Source organism: Erinaceus europaeus, chromosome 14, assembly GCF_950295315.1.
Source record: "Erinaceus europaeus chromosome 14, mEriEur2.1, whole genome shotgun sequence".
NCBI lineage: Eukaryota > Metazoa > Chordata > Mammalia > Eulipotyphla > Erinaceidae > Erinaceus > Erinaceus europaeus.
Window position 1 is genome coordinate 78995586 of NC_080175.1, and position 18789 is coordinate 79014374.

The 18789-nt window shown below is 44.7% G+C and overlaps 1 protein-coding gene across 2 annotated transcripts in view; it reads right to left on the reverse strand.

Annotated features, from left to right (window-relative positions):
- PARL (presenilin associated rhomboid like) overlaps positions 1-14975 on the reverse strand; it is a 37257-nt gene extending 22282 nt beyond the window's left edge. The window contains exons 1-4 of one of the 2 annotated variants that reach the window (XM_007534046.2): positions 14806-14975; positions 8602-8797; positions 7586-7726; positions 4337-4385 (exon numbers count right to left, since the gene is read on the reverse strand). In XM_007534046.2, coding sequence (XP_007534108.1) covers positions 4337-4385; positions 7586-7726; positions 8602-8797; positions 14806-14930 — 511 coding nt within the window. In that variant the 5' untranslated portion in view covers positions 14931-14975. The remainder of the gene's footprint in view (positions 1-4336; positions 4386-7585; positions 7727-8601; positions 8798-14805) is intronic. The other variant, XM_007534045.2, reaches the window with a different exon arrangement.
- Positions 14976-18789: the final 3814 nt, after the last annotated feature.

Below are 18789 nucleotides of genomic sequence, written 5' to 3' on the forward strand. Positions count from 1 at the left end.
CAAAAGATGAGTGGCTGAGCAAGTTGTGGTATATATACACAATGGAATACTACTCAGCTGTAAAAAAATGGTGAGTTCACCATTTTCAGCCGATCTTGGATTGACCTTGAAAAATTCATGTTGGGAGCCGGGCGGTAGCACAGCGGGTTAAGCACAGGTGGCGCAAAGTGCAAGGACTGGCGCAAGTATCCCAGTTCAAGCCCCCGGCTCCTCACCTGCAGGGGAGTCACTTCATAAGCGGTGAAGCAGGTCTGCAGGTGTCTATCTTTCTCTCCCCCTCTGTCTTCCCCTCCTCTCTCCATTTCTCTCTGTCCTATCCAACAACGATGACATCAATAACTACAACAATAAAACAACAAGGGCAACGAAAGAGAATATTAAAAAAAAAGAAAGAAAAATTCATGTTAAGTGAAATAAGTCAGAAACAGAAGGATGAATATGGGATGATCTCACTCTCAGACAGAAGTTGAAAAACAAGATCAGAAAAAAAAAAAAAAAAAAACAAGTAGAACCTGAACTGGAATCGGCGTATCGCACCAAAGTAAAAGACTCTGGGGTGGGTGGGGGTGGGTGGGGAGAATACAGGTCCAAGAAGGATGACAGTGGGGGTTGTATTGTTATATGGGAAACTGGGGAATGTTATGCATGTACAAACTATTGTATTTACCGTTGAATGTAAAACATTAATTCCCCAATAAAGAAAAGAAAAAAAAAAGAATCCAATGCTTTATCCACTGCACCACTCCCAAACCACAGAGAAATTTAAATTTAATTCATTCCTTTAGTCTCTTTAAATAACAGGCAATTAGCATTTTCAACTCCTCTAGCCAACATAATCACTAATTCAGACAGTATTCTGGTGAGAGGATGTACTGCTGAAGCTAACTGCATAGTCCCCGCCAGCTGCTACACCCGAGTCACCTTCAGTTCTATCTCGTCGCCTCATCTACAGATAGCTACTCCGCCCTAGTCTGTTCTGTATGATCATTATGCCAACTCCTCAGCCAATCTTTTCAGTTTCTGCTCTCTTGAGAAGTGTGAAAGAAGACTAATATTTTTCATACCTTGTTTATTTAAATTTTAAATGTTTATTTATTCCCTTTTGTTGCCCTTGTTCTTTTATTGTAGTTATTATTGTTGTTGGATAGGACAGAGAAAAATGGAGAGAGGAAGGGAAGACGGGGGGAGTGAAAGATAAGACACATGCAGACTTGCTTCACCACCTGTAAAGCGACTCCTCTGCACGTGGGGAGCCCGGGGGCTGGAACCAGGATCTTTAGGCCGGTCCTTGCACTTTGCGCCACCTGCGCTTAACCAGCTGCGCTACTGCCCGACTCCCTGACTTTATTTTTATTTTTATTTTTTTTCAAAAATGTTTTAAACATTTTTTTAAAAAAATTTTTAATATTTATTTTATTTATTCCCTTTTGTTGCCCTTGTTGTTTTATTGTTGTAGTTATTATTGTTGTTGTCGTTGTTGGCTAGGACAGAGAGAAATGGAGAGAGGAGGGGAAGACAGAGAGGAGGAGAGAAAGATAGACACCTGCAGACCTGCTTCACCGCCTGTGAAGTGACTCCCCTGCAGATGGGGAGCCGGGGTTCGAACCGGGATCCTTATGCCAGTCCTTGTGCTTTGCGCCACCTGCGCTTAGCCCGCTGCACTACTGCCCGACTCCCGCCTTTATTTATTTTTAAACTGAAGCTTCTTTCAATGAAGTAGGGGCTAAGCTTAAAACTGGGTCATAAGGGGGTTGGGCGGTAGAGCAGCAGGTTAAACGAACATGGCGCAAAGCACAAGGACCGGCGTTAAAGATCCCCGGTTTGAGGCCCCAGCTTCCCACTTGCAGGGGAGTCGCTTCACAGGCGGTGAAGCAGGTCTGCAGGTGTCTTTCTCTCCCCCTCTCTGTCTTCCCCTCCTCTTTCCATTTCTCTCTGTCTTATCCAACAATGAACGACATTAACAACAATAATCACCACAACAAAGGCAACAAAAGGAGGGAAAAAAATGGCTTCCACAGGAGCAGTGGATTCATGGTGCAGGCACCAAGCCTCCGTAATAACCCTGAAGGCAAAAAAAAAAAAAAAAGTAAGTAAGAAAATAAACCAAAAAGTCTCTCAATATCATGAGAACAAAGTTAGCTTTTATTTTTATGTAGTTTTTTAAAAGGATAGCTTTATAAAGCTATCTTTAAGCTGTACTGATTAGCACCACACTAACAGGAATAGTTGACCTGACTGCCTTGTCTTATGTGTGACCCAGGCCTCCACTGCTCGGAAGGAAGCTTCAGTGCTGTGGTCTCTCTCACTCTGCTTATCTATCTCTTAAACAAACACCCTCACTGGTGGGCCAGGGAGATAGTGAAAAGAGCAGCATACCAGACTTTCATGGCTGAAGCTTGGAGGTCCCTGGTTCAATCCCCATTACTATCAACCACAGCCAAGGAATGGTCTGGTCATAAAAATAAAAACAAGTAATAAAGTAACCTCACTGACTCATCAATTCTACAGTATGGCAATACACTCTGAAACATCTCAATTTAAGAACCCACTCAACATTCATTCACTTTACTATTATTATTTCTTTTTGCAATTTATTATTTATTGAGCCACCGGAGTTACTGATGGGGCTCAACGCCTACCTGACTCCACTATTCCCAGTGGCATTTTCCCCCTTTACTTCCTTCTAGTAGAGACAGAAATAAGGAAGGAGAGAATGGAAAAGGAAAGAGCACCTGCAGCACTGCTCCCCTGCTTATGAAACTTCTTCCCTGCAGATGGGGACCAGGGGCTTGAATCTGGATCTTCACACATGGTGATGTGTGCTTTATCAGGTGTGCTACTGCCCTGCCCCTTTCCACAGATTTTAATTGAGTGTTTTTACTGTGTACAGGGCATGTACTATCATTTTTCTTCTCTTTTTTACCAAAGCACTGCTCAGCTCTGGCTTATGGTGGTGGTGTAGGGGATTAAACCTGGGACTTCAAAGCCTCAGGCATGAGAGTCTCTTTGTATAACCATTATGCTATCTACCCCTGCCCTATTTATTTATTTATTTCCTTTTGTTGCCCCCCCCCTTTTTTTTTGTCGAGCAATGCGTGGTATATTTTATGAAGAATCTACTTTTACATTTATTTATTTATTTCTGCCTCCAGGGTTATTGCTGGGGCTCTGTGCCTGTGCTATTAATCCACATTAAGTTTCCTAATAAAGTATTATCTACTTATTTATTGGATAGAGACAGGCAGAAATTGAGAGGAAGGGGAAGATAAGAGTGTAAGAGAGACGGAGAGACACCTGCAGCACTGCTTCACCATTCGTAGAGGGGGCCCAAGGGCTTGAGCCCGGTCCTTGTGCATTCTAACGTGGGCTCCAGGCTATGCTAAAACTACTAAAAAGTGCCATGAGTTCAGAAAAAAAAAAAAAAGAAAACATTTCCTGCAGGAAGCAATGCCTGAGCCATAAGTCTGAATCATTTTCCAGCAAAGAGACAGGAAAATTAAATCTTTCAGACAAAAGGAAACTGTCTAAAGAAAAGTAAAGCAGGTTCTCTCCACATATATAGGCAGAGAGAATTGAAGACACCAGAAAGTCTAGTCTTACTTGAGAAAAAACAGTATTTTGTTTCTCTAGGAACATTCCCCACACACACACACCTGTACACTTGTGAAAGACCTTACAAGTACAGTTTTCCAAACTTCTCAAATACATAAGCCCAACAATTACTGCGTAACTGTTATCTTGAACAGCCAGACCTGTCTTTCCATAGAAATTTACAAAGAACAAAGGTACAATTAGCACAGTGATATGCGTGGCATGCTTACATTTCAAGAGGAGTCTATAATCAGCATGGTGTAGTAGAGAAAATTGGCTTTAGAATCAGACAGACCTGGGTTTTGAAACTCGTGACCTTCGAAAAGCTCCTTCTCTGAAAGCCAGTTTCCTCATCTGTAAAAAGGGAGATAACTAGCCTGTAAGCAACCCTGGAGGTAGGGAGAGAATATGTAAAAGCATACTTCAGAAAGAAGGTCAGTGTCCCCCTTCAGTTTCTCTAACGGGGGAGTATTACTCGCACCCTGTGTCATAGACTAGGATTCCACAAGGAAGTTCAAGCATTTGACCTAAACCATACTAGAGCACGATGAGCAACTAACTGACCCAAAGCACCACGGATCCCTTTATGCCAAACTTGTATGACTACACTAGCCTGAAGGTACAGAGACTCGGTGCTCTAAACCACTGATGAGCATGGTACAAAAGCCATTGGCTAGGACATACTATACCTTTTGGTCTGATTTCTCTTCCCTTGAATGGCTAAAACGTGTAAGCTAACACAAACCTGTCACAGTCCGCTGGCCATCACTTAGGTTATTCCAAAACTTGTTAATCTAAAATAAAAAGGGAAAGTGCGTATCACTATATGGTAAATACTTTTGGGCTAGAAAAATGAAAAGCCAGAAATTGCTTTGTATTAAAAAAGGGATTCTTCATTTGTGGGGGAAAAAAAAATCACTGGCTTGCAACAGACTAATGAATAGGAGGTACATGGGCAGGGTTGCTGCAGCCTGCCTTCTCCAGTCACTGCCCAGCTCTGGAATGCAAGGCAAACCACCTACAACATCATTTTCTGAGATATAAGGCAGTAACAGTGCTTAGTGAGATTGTTGTGAGTAATATCAATAACAAAAGTCTACCAGATATAATCAGCAATCAAGTAAATATTTATCAAGGTCCAATTTAATTCTAAAGCTCTAAGAATAGTTTCTACTAAGTCAGTTTGTTTTAAGTTTAATAATAAGACAGGTGGTCATTAGACTACTTTCCTTGCTATTGTGTCCATTAGAAACTTTCTTTGGGGAGTCTGGCACAGTGGGTTAAGAGCAGGCGGCGTGAAGCTTAAGGACCCGCATAAGGATGCCAGTTCAAACCCCTGGCTCCCCACCTGTAGGGACGTCGCTTCACAGGCAGTGAAGCAGATCTGCAGGTGTCTATCTTTCTCGTCCCCTCTCTGTCTTCCCCTCCTCTCTCCATTTCTCTCTGTCCTATCCAACAATGACAGCATCAGTAATAAAAACAGTAATAACTACAACAACAATAAAAAACCAAGGGCAACAAAGGGAAAATAAATTTAAAAAATAAAAAAAACTTTCTGTGATTAAAGTCTCTTAATGAAGAACAAACTGAGGGTGGGGGGTGGCACCCCTGGTTAAGCGCAGCAGCCAGGGTAAGCGCACATGGCACGAAGTGCAAGGACCTGCACAAGGATGCTGGCTCAAGCCCCCAGCTCCCCATCTGCAGGGGAGTGGGTCACTTTACAAGCACTGAAGCAGGTCTGAAGGTATCTTTCTTTCTCTCCCCCCTCTCTATCCTCCCTTCCCCTCTACACTTCTCTTTGTCATAGCCAATGGGAAAAAACACCCACCAGGAGCAGTGGATTTATAATGCTAGCACTGAGCCCCAGCAATAACCCTGGAGGCAGAAAAAAAAAAATTAAGTCCCGGGAGGTATTGCCGTGAGTTAGACACTGAACTCAGAAGCATGAAGTCCAGAGTTTAGTCCTCAGCATCTGCGATGTCTGATCTGGTTTTCTCTCTTCTCCTTCCCTCTCTATTTTGTGTTAATAATAAAATCTATAAAAGAAGAATGGAAGGAAGAAAGGCAGGAGGTAGGGAGAAAGGGAAGAAAGGAAAGGAAAGAAGGAAGAAAGATTAAAAAGAGAAAGAACAGAAGTCGCGGTAGCGCAGCGGGTTCAGCACAGGTGGTGAAGCAGGTCTACAGGTGTCTTACCTTTCTCTCCCCATCTTCCCCTCCTCTCTCCATTTCTCTCTTTCCTATCCCACAACAACAGCAATAACAACAACTACAACAATAAAAAAAAAAAAGGGAAACAAAATAAATATTGAAAAAAAAAAGGAAAAATGGCGCCAGGAGTAGATTCATAGTGGCAGCATCGAGCTCCCGTGATAATCCCGGAGGCAATTAAAAAAAAAGAACATTAAATCAGACTCTACACTACTAGGATAAAGAAAGAGTAAAAAAAAAAATTAGTTAATTAAAAAAAAATATATATATATATATATATGTCAGGTGGTAGCGCAGCGGGTTAAACGCACATGGTGCGAAGCACAAGGACCGGCTAAGGATCCCGGTTCGAGCCCTCAGTTCCCCACCTGCAGGGGAGTCGCTTCACAGGCGGTGAAGCAGGTCTGCAGGTGTCTGTCTTTCTCTCCCCCTCCTCTCTCCATTTCTCTCTGTCCTATCCAACAACAAGCATCAACAATAACAGTAATAACCACAACAAGACTACAACAAGGGCAACAAAAGGGAGAAAAAATGGCCTCCAAGAGCAGTGGATTCATGGTGCAGGCACTGCGCCCCAGCAATAACCCTGGAGACAAAAAAAAGAGGACAGGGAGATAGAGAAGGGGGGGATAGTATAATGGTTAGGCAAAGAGAGTCTCATGCCTGAGGCTACAAAATCTCAGAGCTGAGCAGTACTTTGGTTAAAAAAGGGAAAGAGAGGGAGTCAGGAGGGTGGTAGCACAGCGGGTTACGCACAGGTGGTGCAAAGCACAGGGACAGGAGTAAGGATTCTGGTTTGAGCCCCCACCTGCAGGGAAGTCCCTTCACAGGCGGTGAAGCAGCTCTGTAGGTGTCTATTTTTCTCTCCCTCTGTCTTCCCCTCCTCTCTCTATTTCTTTCTGTCCTACCCAACAACAACAGTAACTACAACAATAAAACAACCAGGGCAATAAAAGGGAGTAGATAAATATTTAAAGAGAGAGAGAGAGAGACACCGCAGACCTTCTTCACCACTTGTTAGGCTTCCCCCTGCAAATGGGAACCAAGGGCTTGAACCTGGGTCCTTCAGCACTGTAACGTGTGCGCTTAACCAGGTGCGCCACCACCTGGCATCCTGATTCAATTTTCTTTAGTGGACATAAATTTTATATTTTATAAATCCATCATTTCACTTTCATAAATCTATCACTATGTGCAAATTATGACTATTGCTAGTGTTATTTTTCACTACTCTAGAAAGCCACTTGGGTATGAAAACTTTGTAGAACAGACATGTACTAGAATGCGTAGCTTTTTAAGGGACCTGTGATTATGGAATTACCAGTTTTACTATTTCCTCAAACATATTACAATCAACAAAAGTCACTGTAAGTTGTTGTAGCTTGGAAAAACTCTTGTCAAATGCACATTAATAGTACTTAAAATGTTGGTGCATTGCACCTAAGTAAAAGACTATGGGGTGGTTGGGAGGGGAAAATTCAGGATGGCAGAGGACCTAGTGGGGGTTGTATTGTTGTGTGGAAAACTGAGAAATTTTATGCATGTACAAACTATTATATTTACTATTGACTGTAAAACATCAATCCCCCAATAAAAAATTAGAAAAAAAATTAAAATGACTCCTAAGAATAAGTGCACTAACTACATAAGCATTTCAGAAATAAACAGACTTTAAAAACTATGAATCAACGATAAGAATGTAAGTGCCATTCATTAGAAGCATGTCAGAAATAATCAGACTTCAAAACTATGATCAACAGTAAGAATGTAAGTGACATATCTTTACCTCCTTTCTGAAGTCTATTTCTTTTTGTGGTCTTAAGCTATCCAGCCAATCAGCTTTTATACCATCAAAATAACTCTGGACTCTGGATTTCAGTGATTCATATTGCCAGATAGCAGCTGATCCAAACGCACAGCCTGTAAACTAAAAAAAAAAAAAAAAAAAAAAAAATACAATATAAATTTAGAGGAGAAATTGATTTATACATAGTTCCATGAACAGTATTTAATTTCCAGTGCTTCTACGACTCAACATTGGTTTTATGAACTATAGCTTCTTAGGCACATCTGGCATAGTGAAAAAGATTTTTTTTGTGGTCTTGAGTTCAATCCCCAGCAGCACATGTACCAGAGTGATGTCTGGTTCTTTCTCTCTCCTATCTTTCTCATGAATAAATTCTTTAAAAAAAAAAGATTTTTTTTCTTTCACATTTACTCATTTTAAGTACCCTGGGGCCACTGCTACAAGTTTCAAATAAAATTCAAAATACCACGTTAGTAGCACTTAAAATGTAAGAGGTCCCTAAGTTTCTTCTCCAGGGCTTACATAATTGAACCAAATTCTAACAAGCAATTATTTGAATTCATATTCTCCTATTCATGACCCCAGATACCCAGATGTTTTTGACAGCCCATCTTCCACTTGTCTGTACTTTAAGGGATTAAAATACTTTTTTCTTTTATTGCCACTAGAGTTACCACTGGAGCTTGGTGCCAGCACCACTAATCCACCACTCTGGGTGGCCATTTTTCCTTTTTTTGTTTTTTTAATTTTATTTGATAAGACAGAAATTGAGAGAGGAGGGGGAGGTTGAAAGGGAGAGAGAAAGAGGCACCTGCAGCACTGCTTCACCACTTATGAAGCTTCCCCACTGCAGGTGGAGACAGCGGCTCAAACCCAAGTCCTTTCGCATGTAACACGTGCACTCAACCAGGTGCACCACCGCCCAGCCCCACAAATAATACTTTAACACTGCACCTGCAGCAAGGTAGCAAACTCCTAGAGGTGTGAGCTCTTACCCCAACAGTAAATAAAAACGGCTTTACAAGAGTCCTTATAGGATAAGGTGACGGGTAAAAGACTGTTTCCTCTACAGGAGGAATCAAAGCACTTCTTTTGTAAGCTTCGCCACTTCTTCCTGTATCTGATCTTCGAGGTTCGACTTTCCTGGGTGCTTTTCTGAATCCACATTTTTGCTGAATAAGAAAATTAAACCTATAGGAAAATGATAAATTAGAAGCAGTTGTATCTTGCAAACATCAACCCTTATGAGGTAGGTAGGCTCTCTGCCTGCCTAAGTCACTGTCATCAGCTCAGCTTATTTTCACCCTGTAGCCCAAAAGAAGCCAACAGCTCTTACTCAAAATACTGAAATGGTGCCTTCTGGACAAGGCAAGGCACAAACCACTGCGACTTCCGAGAGTTGGGGTCTGCTACTGAAGCTGCATGTTGTCCAGACTGGATTCCCCAGGCCTGACCATGGAGTTAGTTAGGGCAGGCAGTCCTCATTCTCCGCCCAAACAACAAATACCCACAACTATACCTTAACAAACTTCACCAACAAGCACTGCAGCCTCGGGGCCACCACGCCATGTTATGCTGTTACTGACTTGTTACCGCAGATTGTCCCCAGACATGACAAACCTGAGACATCAACCTCCCAACTCCTCGAATCTGGTGAGATCCTCCCTAACACATGGCACAACCCAGTTCCATTTCAGACGGCACGTTTTCTGACAGTCACAGACACTGGCTACAGGCTAGGGCCCAGGGTACTAAGTACATGTGTACATGTATCCACAAGCAAGGGGCAATTATGTACCTCAAAGTACACGTGCTTAGCAGCCCTCCAAGAATAGATTTAGATTTAGACCTAATAATCCTGGCAGTCTAGAACGGCCTGAAGAAGGCATCGTTTATTACTCAAGCCTACACACCCTCCTCTCCTACCCCTTACTTCAATTACTCTATCCTATTCACTCAATTAACTACACAAAAGGAAGAAATATTCTTCCACTATTTTTATTTTATCTATTTATTTTCCCTTTTGTTGCCCTTGTTGTTGTTTTTATTGTTGTTGTTACTGGTGTCGTCATTGTTAGATAGGACAGAGAGAAATGGAGAGAAGAGGGGAAGACAGAGAGGGGGAGAGACAGACAGACACCTGCAGACCTGCTTCACTGCTCGTGAAGTGATTTCCCTGCAGGTGGGGAGTTGGGGGCTCGAACTAGGATCCTTATGCTGGTCCCTGTGCTTTGCGCCACATGCGCTTAACCTGCTGCCCTACTGCCCGACTCCCCCCCCCCTTTTTTTTTAACCAGAGCTCTGCTCTGCTCTGCTCTGTGCAGGGGACTGAGCCTGTGACTCTGGAGCCTCAGGCAGGAAAATCTTTTTTTTTTCTTTATTGGGGAATTAATGCTTCACATTCAACAGTAAATACAATAGTTTGTACATGCATAACATTCTCCAGTTTTCCATATAACAGTACAACCCCCACTAGGTCCTCTGTCATCCTTCTTGGACCTGTATTCTCCCCACCCACCCATCCCAGAGTCTTTTACTTTGGTGCAATATGCCAATTCCAGTTCAGGTTCTACTTGTTTTTTTTTTGTTTGTTTGTTTTTTTCTGATCTTGTTTTTCAACTTCTGCCTGAGAGTGAGATCATCCCATATTCATCCTTCTGTTTCTGACTTATTTCACTTAACATGAATTTTTTCAAGGTCCTTCCAAGATCGGCTGAAAACAGTGAAGTCACCATTTTTTACAGCTGACTAGTATTCCATTGTGTATATATACCACAGCTTGCTCAGCCACTCATCTGTTGTTGGACACCTGGGTTGTGAGGAGAATCTGTTTGTATAACCATTATGCTATCTGCCCCTGCCTCTAATTATTCCTTGTATAAGCACTGATCATTTCATAAACTGGCACCCACCATTCCCACCTCGCCCCATGTTTATTTCACTACTAATTTGGGGGATACCCACGGAGTGTCTTATAAAGGGTTATGCTGTTTGAGCCTTTGTAGTCTGACCTCAAAACATTTGACACTACTGACCACGCCTTCCTGCTCTCGCTCCTTTTAAGACTACACTCCTTGCTCTACAAACTTCTGACCTCCTGCCCCTCAGTGACAGGTATGGTCAAAGTCTCCAACTGTCCCTCCCTTTCTACTCTCTCCATCCAGACTCGACCCACTTAAACTTGGGAAGGGCGAGAGTGCAGCTGAATAAACAGCATCAAGTCTACTCACTGACCACCTACCTATTATCCAGAGTATGTTCAAAAGCTACAGGACTGCAAAGCTGAAAATTCTACTCCTAGCTATCCGTGCAATTCTAGCTCTAGGTATGATCAAGGTTTGCTAGTCAGATTCACTGGTGCAATCCCTGAATCCAGAACAGAGTTTAGTGAGAGGAGAGAACACAAGCTATACATTTTTGCTAGTGAAAATGAAAGTGAAGACAGTCTGGTTCTTTACTTCACCTGCAAACCGTAACACAATCTGAGTTAGCATGACTGCGTAAGTTCATACCCTCAGCTGGCAGCTCTGCAGTTTAACTAGAGTGGAAGAGGCCAAGATGGTGCTGCCCCCATATCTGGGGTCTCACACTGTCTGTCAGTGCTCGTCAGCAAGCACGGGGTTCTGTTGTGGGAGAGGGAGCTTCCAAGAGGGAAAGGGCTAAAGGCCCAGATTCTGGCCCTTGCACACTGCCCTAGGTTACTGGCCAAAGCAAGTCACAAAGCCAACCTAATTTCAAGGAGTTGGAAAACCAGGTGAGAGGAGAGGCAAGATACGGTGCCCATTTTCAAATCTATCCTACCAATGGCAAAGGCAGTTACTTATTTTAACCAGCGCACTGCTCAACTCTGGCGTTTATGATGGTACCAGATATTAAACAGGGATCCTCGAGGCCTCAGGCATGAAAGTCTGTTTGGGGAGTCGGGTGGTAGCGCAGCAGGATAAGTGCACGTAGCATAAAGCGCAAGGACTGGCATAAGGATCCCGGTTCGAGACCCCCCTGGCTCCCCACCTGCAGGGGAGTTGCTTCACAGGCAGTGAAGCAGGTCTGCAGGTGTCTGTCTTTCTCTCCCCCTCTCTGTCTTCCCCTCCTCTCTCCATTTCTCTCTGTCCTATCCAACAATGACATCAATAACAACAACAACAATAACTACTACAACAATGAAAACCAACAAAGGCAACAAAAGGGAAAATAAATTTTTTTTAAAAAATCTTTTTGCAGAACAACCGTGCAGTCTCCCTGGCCCTGGAGGCAGTGATGACTGAGAGCTAGAAGAAGAGCAGGTCTCAACCCCAGCTCCTGAACAGCAGCAGACCCTGCCACCTCAAAAGATGCCAGTTGGGTGTATAGAATAAAAGGAGACAGAAGAAAAGATGTCTGCCCTCCCCTTACTTGCCTGGAAGCAGGACATATCCCTGTACAGGCCTACCCCCTGTTCTCACTCCACCAGACCCTGTTGGGCCCAGAGGAATCTACAGCACACCCCCTATCTCACGTTGGCTCTTTCATCAAGTTACCTTTCCATATCTTAGGGGAAAAGAAGTACTTCCCCTTGCCTTGTGGTTTCTCTAGAACTTTGTAGATCTGCTAAAATGCTACACAAGCTCAGGCTCTAAGTGGCTCTTTGGGTCACTCATCAGTGAGGATACCCATGTCCGTGCACACAACCTATGTCCACAACTTGGCTTTCTTTTGTTAACCTGCCTTTTCCTAAGCCTAATTTACAAGGTCAGTAAACCTAAGATTGGCAGAAGAAAAACAGTTTTTACTCCACTACAACACACTGCTGCTGGTGAGCCCTTAATAATATGGCAAGTCTCCACTTCTTACCAGTTAAGTTTAGGACTCCAAAGGTGGGACCAAGGCTTCATTATTTTTTTCTTTTTTACCAGAGCACTGCATACTTTTGGCTTATGGTGGGGCTGGGAACTGAACTTGAGACTTTTCAGCCTCAGTCCATTTTTCCTGAAGTTTCATTAATCTACTGTTTGGTTTTCCTTTCCTAGTGAATACACATGTGACCAAATCACTTTCCTCCCAGCCAGCCCCCTTAAGTTGAAGAAGACAACTGATAATTATTACTATCACCAAGTTATTTGGGAACTTGGTTTACTTTCAAAGTCCCATGGTTAGGATTTGTTGTACCATACATGACCTCACCATGATTTATGTCATTTAGTGCTATTTTAGATACTGACAGGGCCAGCTGGCTCTGATATAAGATTGTAGATAATGCAGTATTTGAAAAAAAAAATTTTTTTAAGATTTTATTTTTTTTTAATTTTAGAAATGCTTTAAGCCCAGTGTCAGAATTCAGTTTACCAACTTGAAATATTAAATGCTTAGACTAAAGGATAATATACTCAGAACTAAAATCTATGCATTTAAAGAACTCAATCACAGGCAGTGAAGCAGGTCTGCAGGTGTCTTTCTCTCCCCGTTCCCCCTCCTCTCTCCATTTCTCTCTGTCCTACCCAACAACTACAACAAGGGCAGCAAAAGGGAATGAATAAAGAAAAAGAAAAAAAAAAAAACTCGAGATATTCGATCTATTTTCCTCTGATGTACTGAATAGTGATTTATAAGATTATAACAGGAGTACAGTTTAACACCGTTCCCACCACCAAAGGTTTCTGTCCCCTCCCTCCCCACAATGGATCTGAAAGTCTACCCTTTCCCCCTCCCCCCTGGTTTTTGGTGCAATACTCCATGCGCAGCCCAAACACCACACACCTGAGATGTGGAGGGAGCAATGGTGCTAGGACCATGATCTACTGCCTAACACTCAGTCTCCAACTCCGAAGAGTTGAAGGTGAGTGACTACGGTTCCATATTACAGCGCATCACGAAGGTACAATGAAAGGAAGCGCGTTTTTCACAAATCTGAGACTGGGAGCCTCAGTGCTTCCACGTGGAGCGCTTGTTCGGCAGGTTCCCCATCCCTCCCTCAGAACTGGGGTGGGGCCTGGGAGCTATAAGCACTTAGGTGATCAGGCACTGTAATTAGGCCCTGGCTCCACCATCCAGGAACCTCAAGTATTGACCATTTGCCACTGGTTATCAGTGTTGGATGAACACGGGTTCTTTCACCAACTAAATGAAGTTGAAATTCCGGATTAAAGAACTGGAACAACGTTGGGGCCAAATACAGCAGAATCTTAGCGGCCTACAAAAGGGGGTAGGGCTGCAGTGGGGAGAGATCTGTTCTTGATATGAGGCCCTAAATTCTATCCTTAGCATCACATGTGCCCGAGTGGTGTTCTGGTCCTCTACCTCCCCTTCTGTCTCTCGTGTCAATATGTAAAACTTTTTCTTAAAATAAAATCAAATAAAACCTTCGCGCAGGGGTAGATAGCATAATCGTTATGCAAAAAAAAAAAAAAAAAGAAGAAAAAACCCTCATGCCTGAGGCTCCAAAACCCCAGGTTCAATCCCCTGCACCACCATCAGCCAGATCTGAGCAGTGCTCTAGTAATAATAATATCTTGAGGGATTTATTTATTTACTCATTTAACTTTATTTTTTACTAGCCCACTGCCCGCAACTCTGGCTTATGGTGGTACGGGAGACTGACCCAGGGACTTTGTGTTTATCTTTTCCCCTCAATTCAGAACTGAACTATTCCGGCGAAAAAGACGATATTCTCCATAGCTTTTACTAGGAAAGATGAAACCACTGGGGCTCTCCATACAGCTTTTCACTCGGGAAGATACGAGCAGACGTCTTCTCAATCGCCTGGAAGGAAACCACATATCCCACGGTCTCCATTTCTCCAGATGAAAAGCCTCCCCGACAACGGTTACCAAATGCAAACGATGCCCCGCTCCGCAGCCCTCTGAGCTCTGTAAAGGGCCGGAGAAGGCCGCGTGCGGCCCAGCACGGCTGTGACGAAGGCCCGACGCGGGGCAGGCTCTCGGCTCCGCCCGCCCGCCCGCACCTGGAAGTCGGCTTCGTCGTACGAGCGAGTCTGGGCGCCGCCAGCCCTGGAGGCCGGGCCCCGTCCGCCACGTCCCTCCCGCGGGAAAGGGGGCGGGGGGCAGCCGGGTCACCGTGGCCCCGGCCGGGGCGAGAAGCGAGGCCTGGCCGGAGCGAGGAGGAGGAGGAGGAGGAAGCCGAGGCGGAGCCCCGAGAGGCCCGCACGGCCCCGGCCGAGGGGGTCCAGCAGGAGCGCGGCTATCCGGCGGGGCAGTGGTCATTACCTGCGTGCGAGCAGCCGCGGCCGGGCCAGGGCCGCGGTCAGTTCTTCGGAGCTGCAGCCGCCCGCCGGCGGAGCCCACGCCTGGCCACAGCCCCAGCCCCTGTGCGCCAAGCCTCGCCACGCCATCTTCCCAGCCTCTGCCCCACCATGGCCCGACCTTACCAACCCCTGCTGCGAATCACTTCCGGGGCGGGGGGAACCATAGAGCTCCGCGGACCAGCTTAGAGCGCCCCCACGCTGAGCCGGGAGGACCCGCTGGAGGGTCGGGATCCACGGGCGGCCGCCAACTCAACCCCCACCTGCAGGGGGCGCGCTGGAGCAGAGCTGCTGTGCATCTGAACTGCGGATGAGGCCCGAGGGAAACTGGTCTTTGCTCAGTCTTCTTCTAGCGTTTGCCCTTCTTCCGTAGCCAGTCAACAGCGTCAGGTTGAGCCTGATGTAAAGTTTCGAGACCTCCTTTGAATCTGGAGAGGTGGCAGTCGTTGACTATGTGGGTCATAGTCTGTCTGGAGCCGCAGGGGCAGTTCGGGTCGTCTCTGGCTCCCCAGCGATGGAACATAGCGGCGCACCGGCCATGGCCTGTTCGATAGCGATTGAGGAGGGCCCAATCATAACGTGCTAGGTCAAAGCCGGGTTGACGCTTGCAGGGGTCTGTGATGAGGTGTTTGTTCTTGACCTCAGCTGACTGCCAGCTCTGTTTCCAAGAGTCTGGAACAGAGAAGTTCAGTGTAGGCGTAGGGGACCAGATTGGGTGACGAGACGTCAAGCGTTGGACAGGGTGGGCGAAGATATCCGCGTATATTGGCAGGTCCGGTCGAGCGTAGACGTGGGAAATGAACTTAGATGATGCCGCATCCCGACGAATATCTGGCGGGGCGATGTTGCTAAGAACTGGCAGCCATGGAACCGGGGTGGAATGGATGGTTCCAGAAATTATCCTCATGGAGAAATATAATTTGGAATCGACCAAGTGGACATGGGGGCTACGGAACCATACTGGGGCACAGTATTCTGCAGTGGAATAGCATAATGCCAGAGATGATGATCGTAGTGTGGAAGCGCTCGCGCCCCATGAGGAGCTGGCCAGTCTTGCAATGATGTTATTCCTCGCGCCCACCTTTGCTGCAGTTTTTATGAGATGTTCGTGAAATGACAGGGTGCGATCGAGAGTAACGCCAAGATAGACTGGCTTCACTGCTCAGTGATGCCAGGGACCAGGTGCTCCACCTAAACTATCGCACCTGACCTCGCGAAGCCCCTGCAGCTGATGCTGTCATCACTGCTTCAGAGTGGCGCCCAGGCTGGGCGATGGAGGAGCCACACCGCAGCCCACTCTTCTGCTTCTCGCCATTTCATGTCATCGTACACTTAAGACAATACTCTTAAAAAAATTAGGTGCTGGGCGGTGGCGCACTTGGGTGAACGCACATGTTACAGTGCAGAAAGACCCAGGTTCAAGCCCCCAGTTCCCACCTGCAAGAGGGAAGCTTGATGAGTAGTGAAGCAGAGCTGCAGATCTCTCTCTATATATTTTTTAGAGGTTTTATTTATCCATGAGAAATGATAGGAAAAGAGAGAAAGAATCAGACATCACTCTGATACATGTGCTGAACTCGTCACTTCATGCTTAAAAGTCCAATGTTTTATCCACTGCACCACCTCCTGGGCCACGGTCTCTATCACTCTCTTTTGTTTTTGTTTTTAATAGAGCACTGAGCATCTCTGGTTTATGGTGGTGCAGGGGATTGAACCTGGGATTTCAAAGCCTCAGGCATAAAAGTCTCTTTGCATAACCATTATGCTATTTACCCGTGCCCAACAGCCTCTAACTCTTATCTCTATCTCCTCCTCAACTTCCCCCTTCCCTTTTGATTTCTCTGTCTCTATCCAGAAAATGAATACATAAAATATTTTTAAAAGATTGATTGAGTGTTTGATTGTGAGATTGATTTGTGAGAGAGAATGGGGAGAGAGCCAGAGCATCACTCTGGTATGTGTGACATCAGAGTTGCAGTTAGGGAACTCACAGTGGAGAGTCCTACACTTCATCCACTGCCTCCACCTCCCGGGCTGCAAGAGTGCCAGGAGCCGGCTGGCAAAAGTAATTAAGAGTCCCTGAAGGAAATGGGGAGTCGTCAAGATGAATGAAGAAGTAAGAGACACATCAGCTGTTTCGGATGCAGGAGAGAGGCGTCTCTGTCCTTCGTCTGCAGAGGTTTATTATTTAAACACTTTTTGCCCAGATATAGTTGACATTATGTAAGATTATTTTCATTAACATCAAGGATACAGATGACATCCTGTATAATTGTTTTCATCAACATCAGGAATAACCTTAAACAACATTAGTAGTAGTAGTAGTGTAGTATATTTTCCTTAGAAAGTTCCCTAGGTCTGGGGCATCCTGATCTCCTGTTGTATGCTTCACATTGGTTTGGTCTCACTCTCCCCCCGCCAGGAGAATTGGTTTGTCCCTTGCTAGTTTCGCAGGCGCCCCCGGAACCCCTACAGACTTCCAGAGTTCTTGGTGCAGCAGCGTGAAGAGAAGGATGCAGGACAGATCTGTGCGGTGATTAGTTTGGGTTAGTTTATGAATTGTTGTTCGTGAATAAAGAAATATAGCTTCCCAGCCCAGCCATGTGTCCCCAAGTCTCTGTCTGCCGCCGCGAAGCTAGCCCAGCCTGCTGGAGCCCCGAATTTTAATGACAATCTCCCCTTGAAAGTTTCTTGGGTATGGGGTAGCCTAAATCTACCCTTGAAAGTTTCCTTGGTCTGGAGTAGTCTAAATTTTCCCTTGAAAGTTCCCTTGTAATAACCATCTGTGTTTTGACTATTTCCCTGTTCTGACCTTCTGTATGAATAAACAGTTTTCTCTGGAGCTAAATCTAATAGCTTTTCTTCTTAACCCATTCTTGGATGGGTGTATCTAGATCATAGTAGGCTGTCCACCTAAAGAAATCTTCCACTATAAAGTAAGCACACACCATGGGGGCTCTCTTCTGGTTAACCTTTGCATATATGAAAGTTCACTAAGAGAGAAATGGAGAGAGTAGGGGAAGACAGAGAGGGGGAGAGAAAGACAGACACCTGCAGACCTGCTTTACCATCTGTGAAGTGACTCCCCTGCAGGTGGGGATCCGGGGCTCAACTGGGATCCTTACACCGGTCCTTGTGCTATGCATCACGTGCTGCCTAACCTGCTGCGCTAACACCTGACCCTGTTCCTAGGCCATTTTTTAGTTTTGTTACACTCACTGCCATTAATTGTTGTCACTATGTACTTTCCCTGGGGATGCCTTTCTATTGTCCCCAGGTAACATTTGTGTGTTTGCAATATAGCCAATAAGTCCTCAATTGTAATTGTAAGTCTCAATGTAATTAAGAAACAAATAGAATATTCACCACAGAAGAGATCCAAGAGGCCAAGAAACAAATGAAAAAATACTCCAAGTCTCTGATTGTCAGAGAAATGCAAATCAAGACAACAATGAGATACCACTTCACTCCTGTGAGAATGTCATACATCAGAAAAGGTAACAGCAGCAAATGCTGGAGAGGGTGTGGGGTCAAAGGAACCCTCCTGCACAAGTTCTCTCTGTCTCTGTCCAATAATAAATAGATAATATATTTAAAAAAGAAAGTTGTGGTATATATACATAATGGAATATTGCTCAGATGAGAAGAATGATGAAGTCATTTCCTTTACTTCATCTTGGATGGAACTTGAATGAATCATGTTAAGTGAGATAAGCTAAAAAGACAAGGACAAATACCAGGTGATTGACTTATATGTGCAACTTAGGAAACAAGAACAGAAAGGGAAAAACAAACAATTAGAAAGGAAGAAAATGCCATGGACTGGGTAGTTTACACAGACATTAAAATTTTTTTATATATTTATTTATTTTTCCTTTTGTTGCCCTTGTTTTTTTATTGTTGTTGTAGTTATTATTATTGTCGTCATTGTTGGATAGGACAAAGAGAA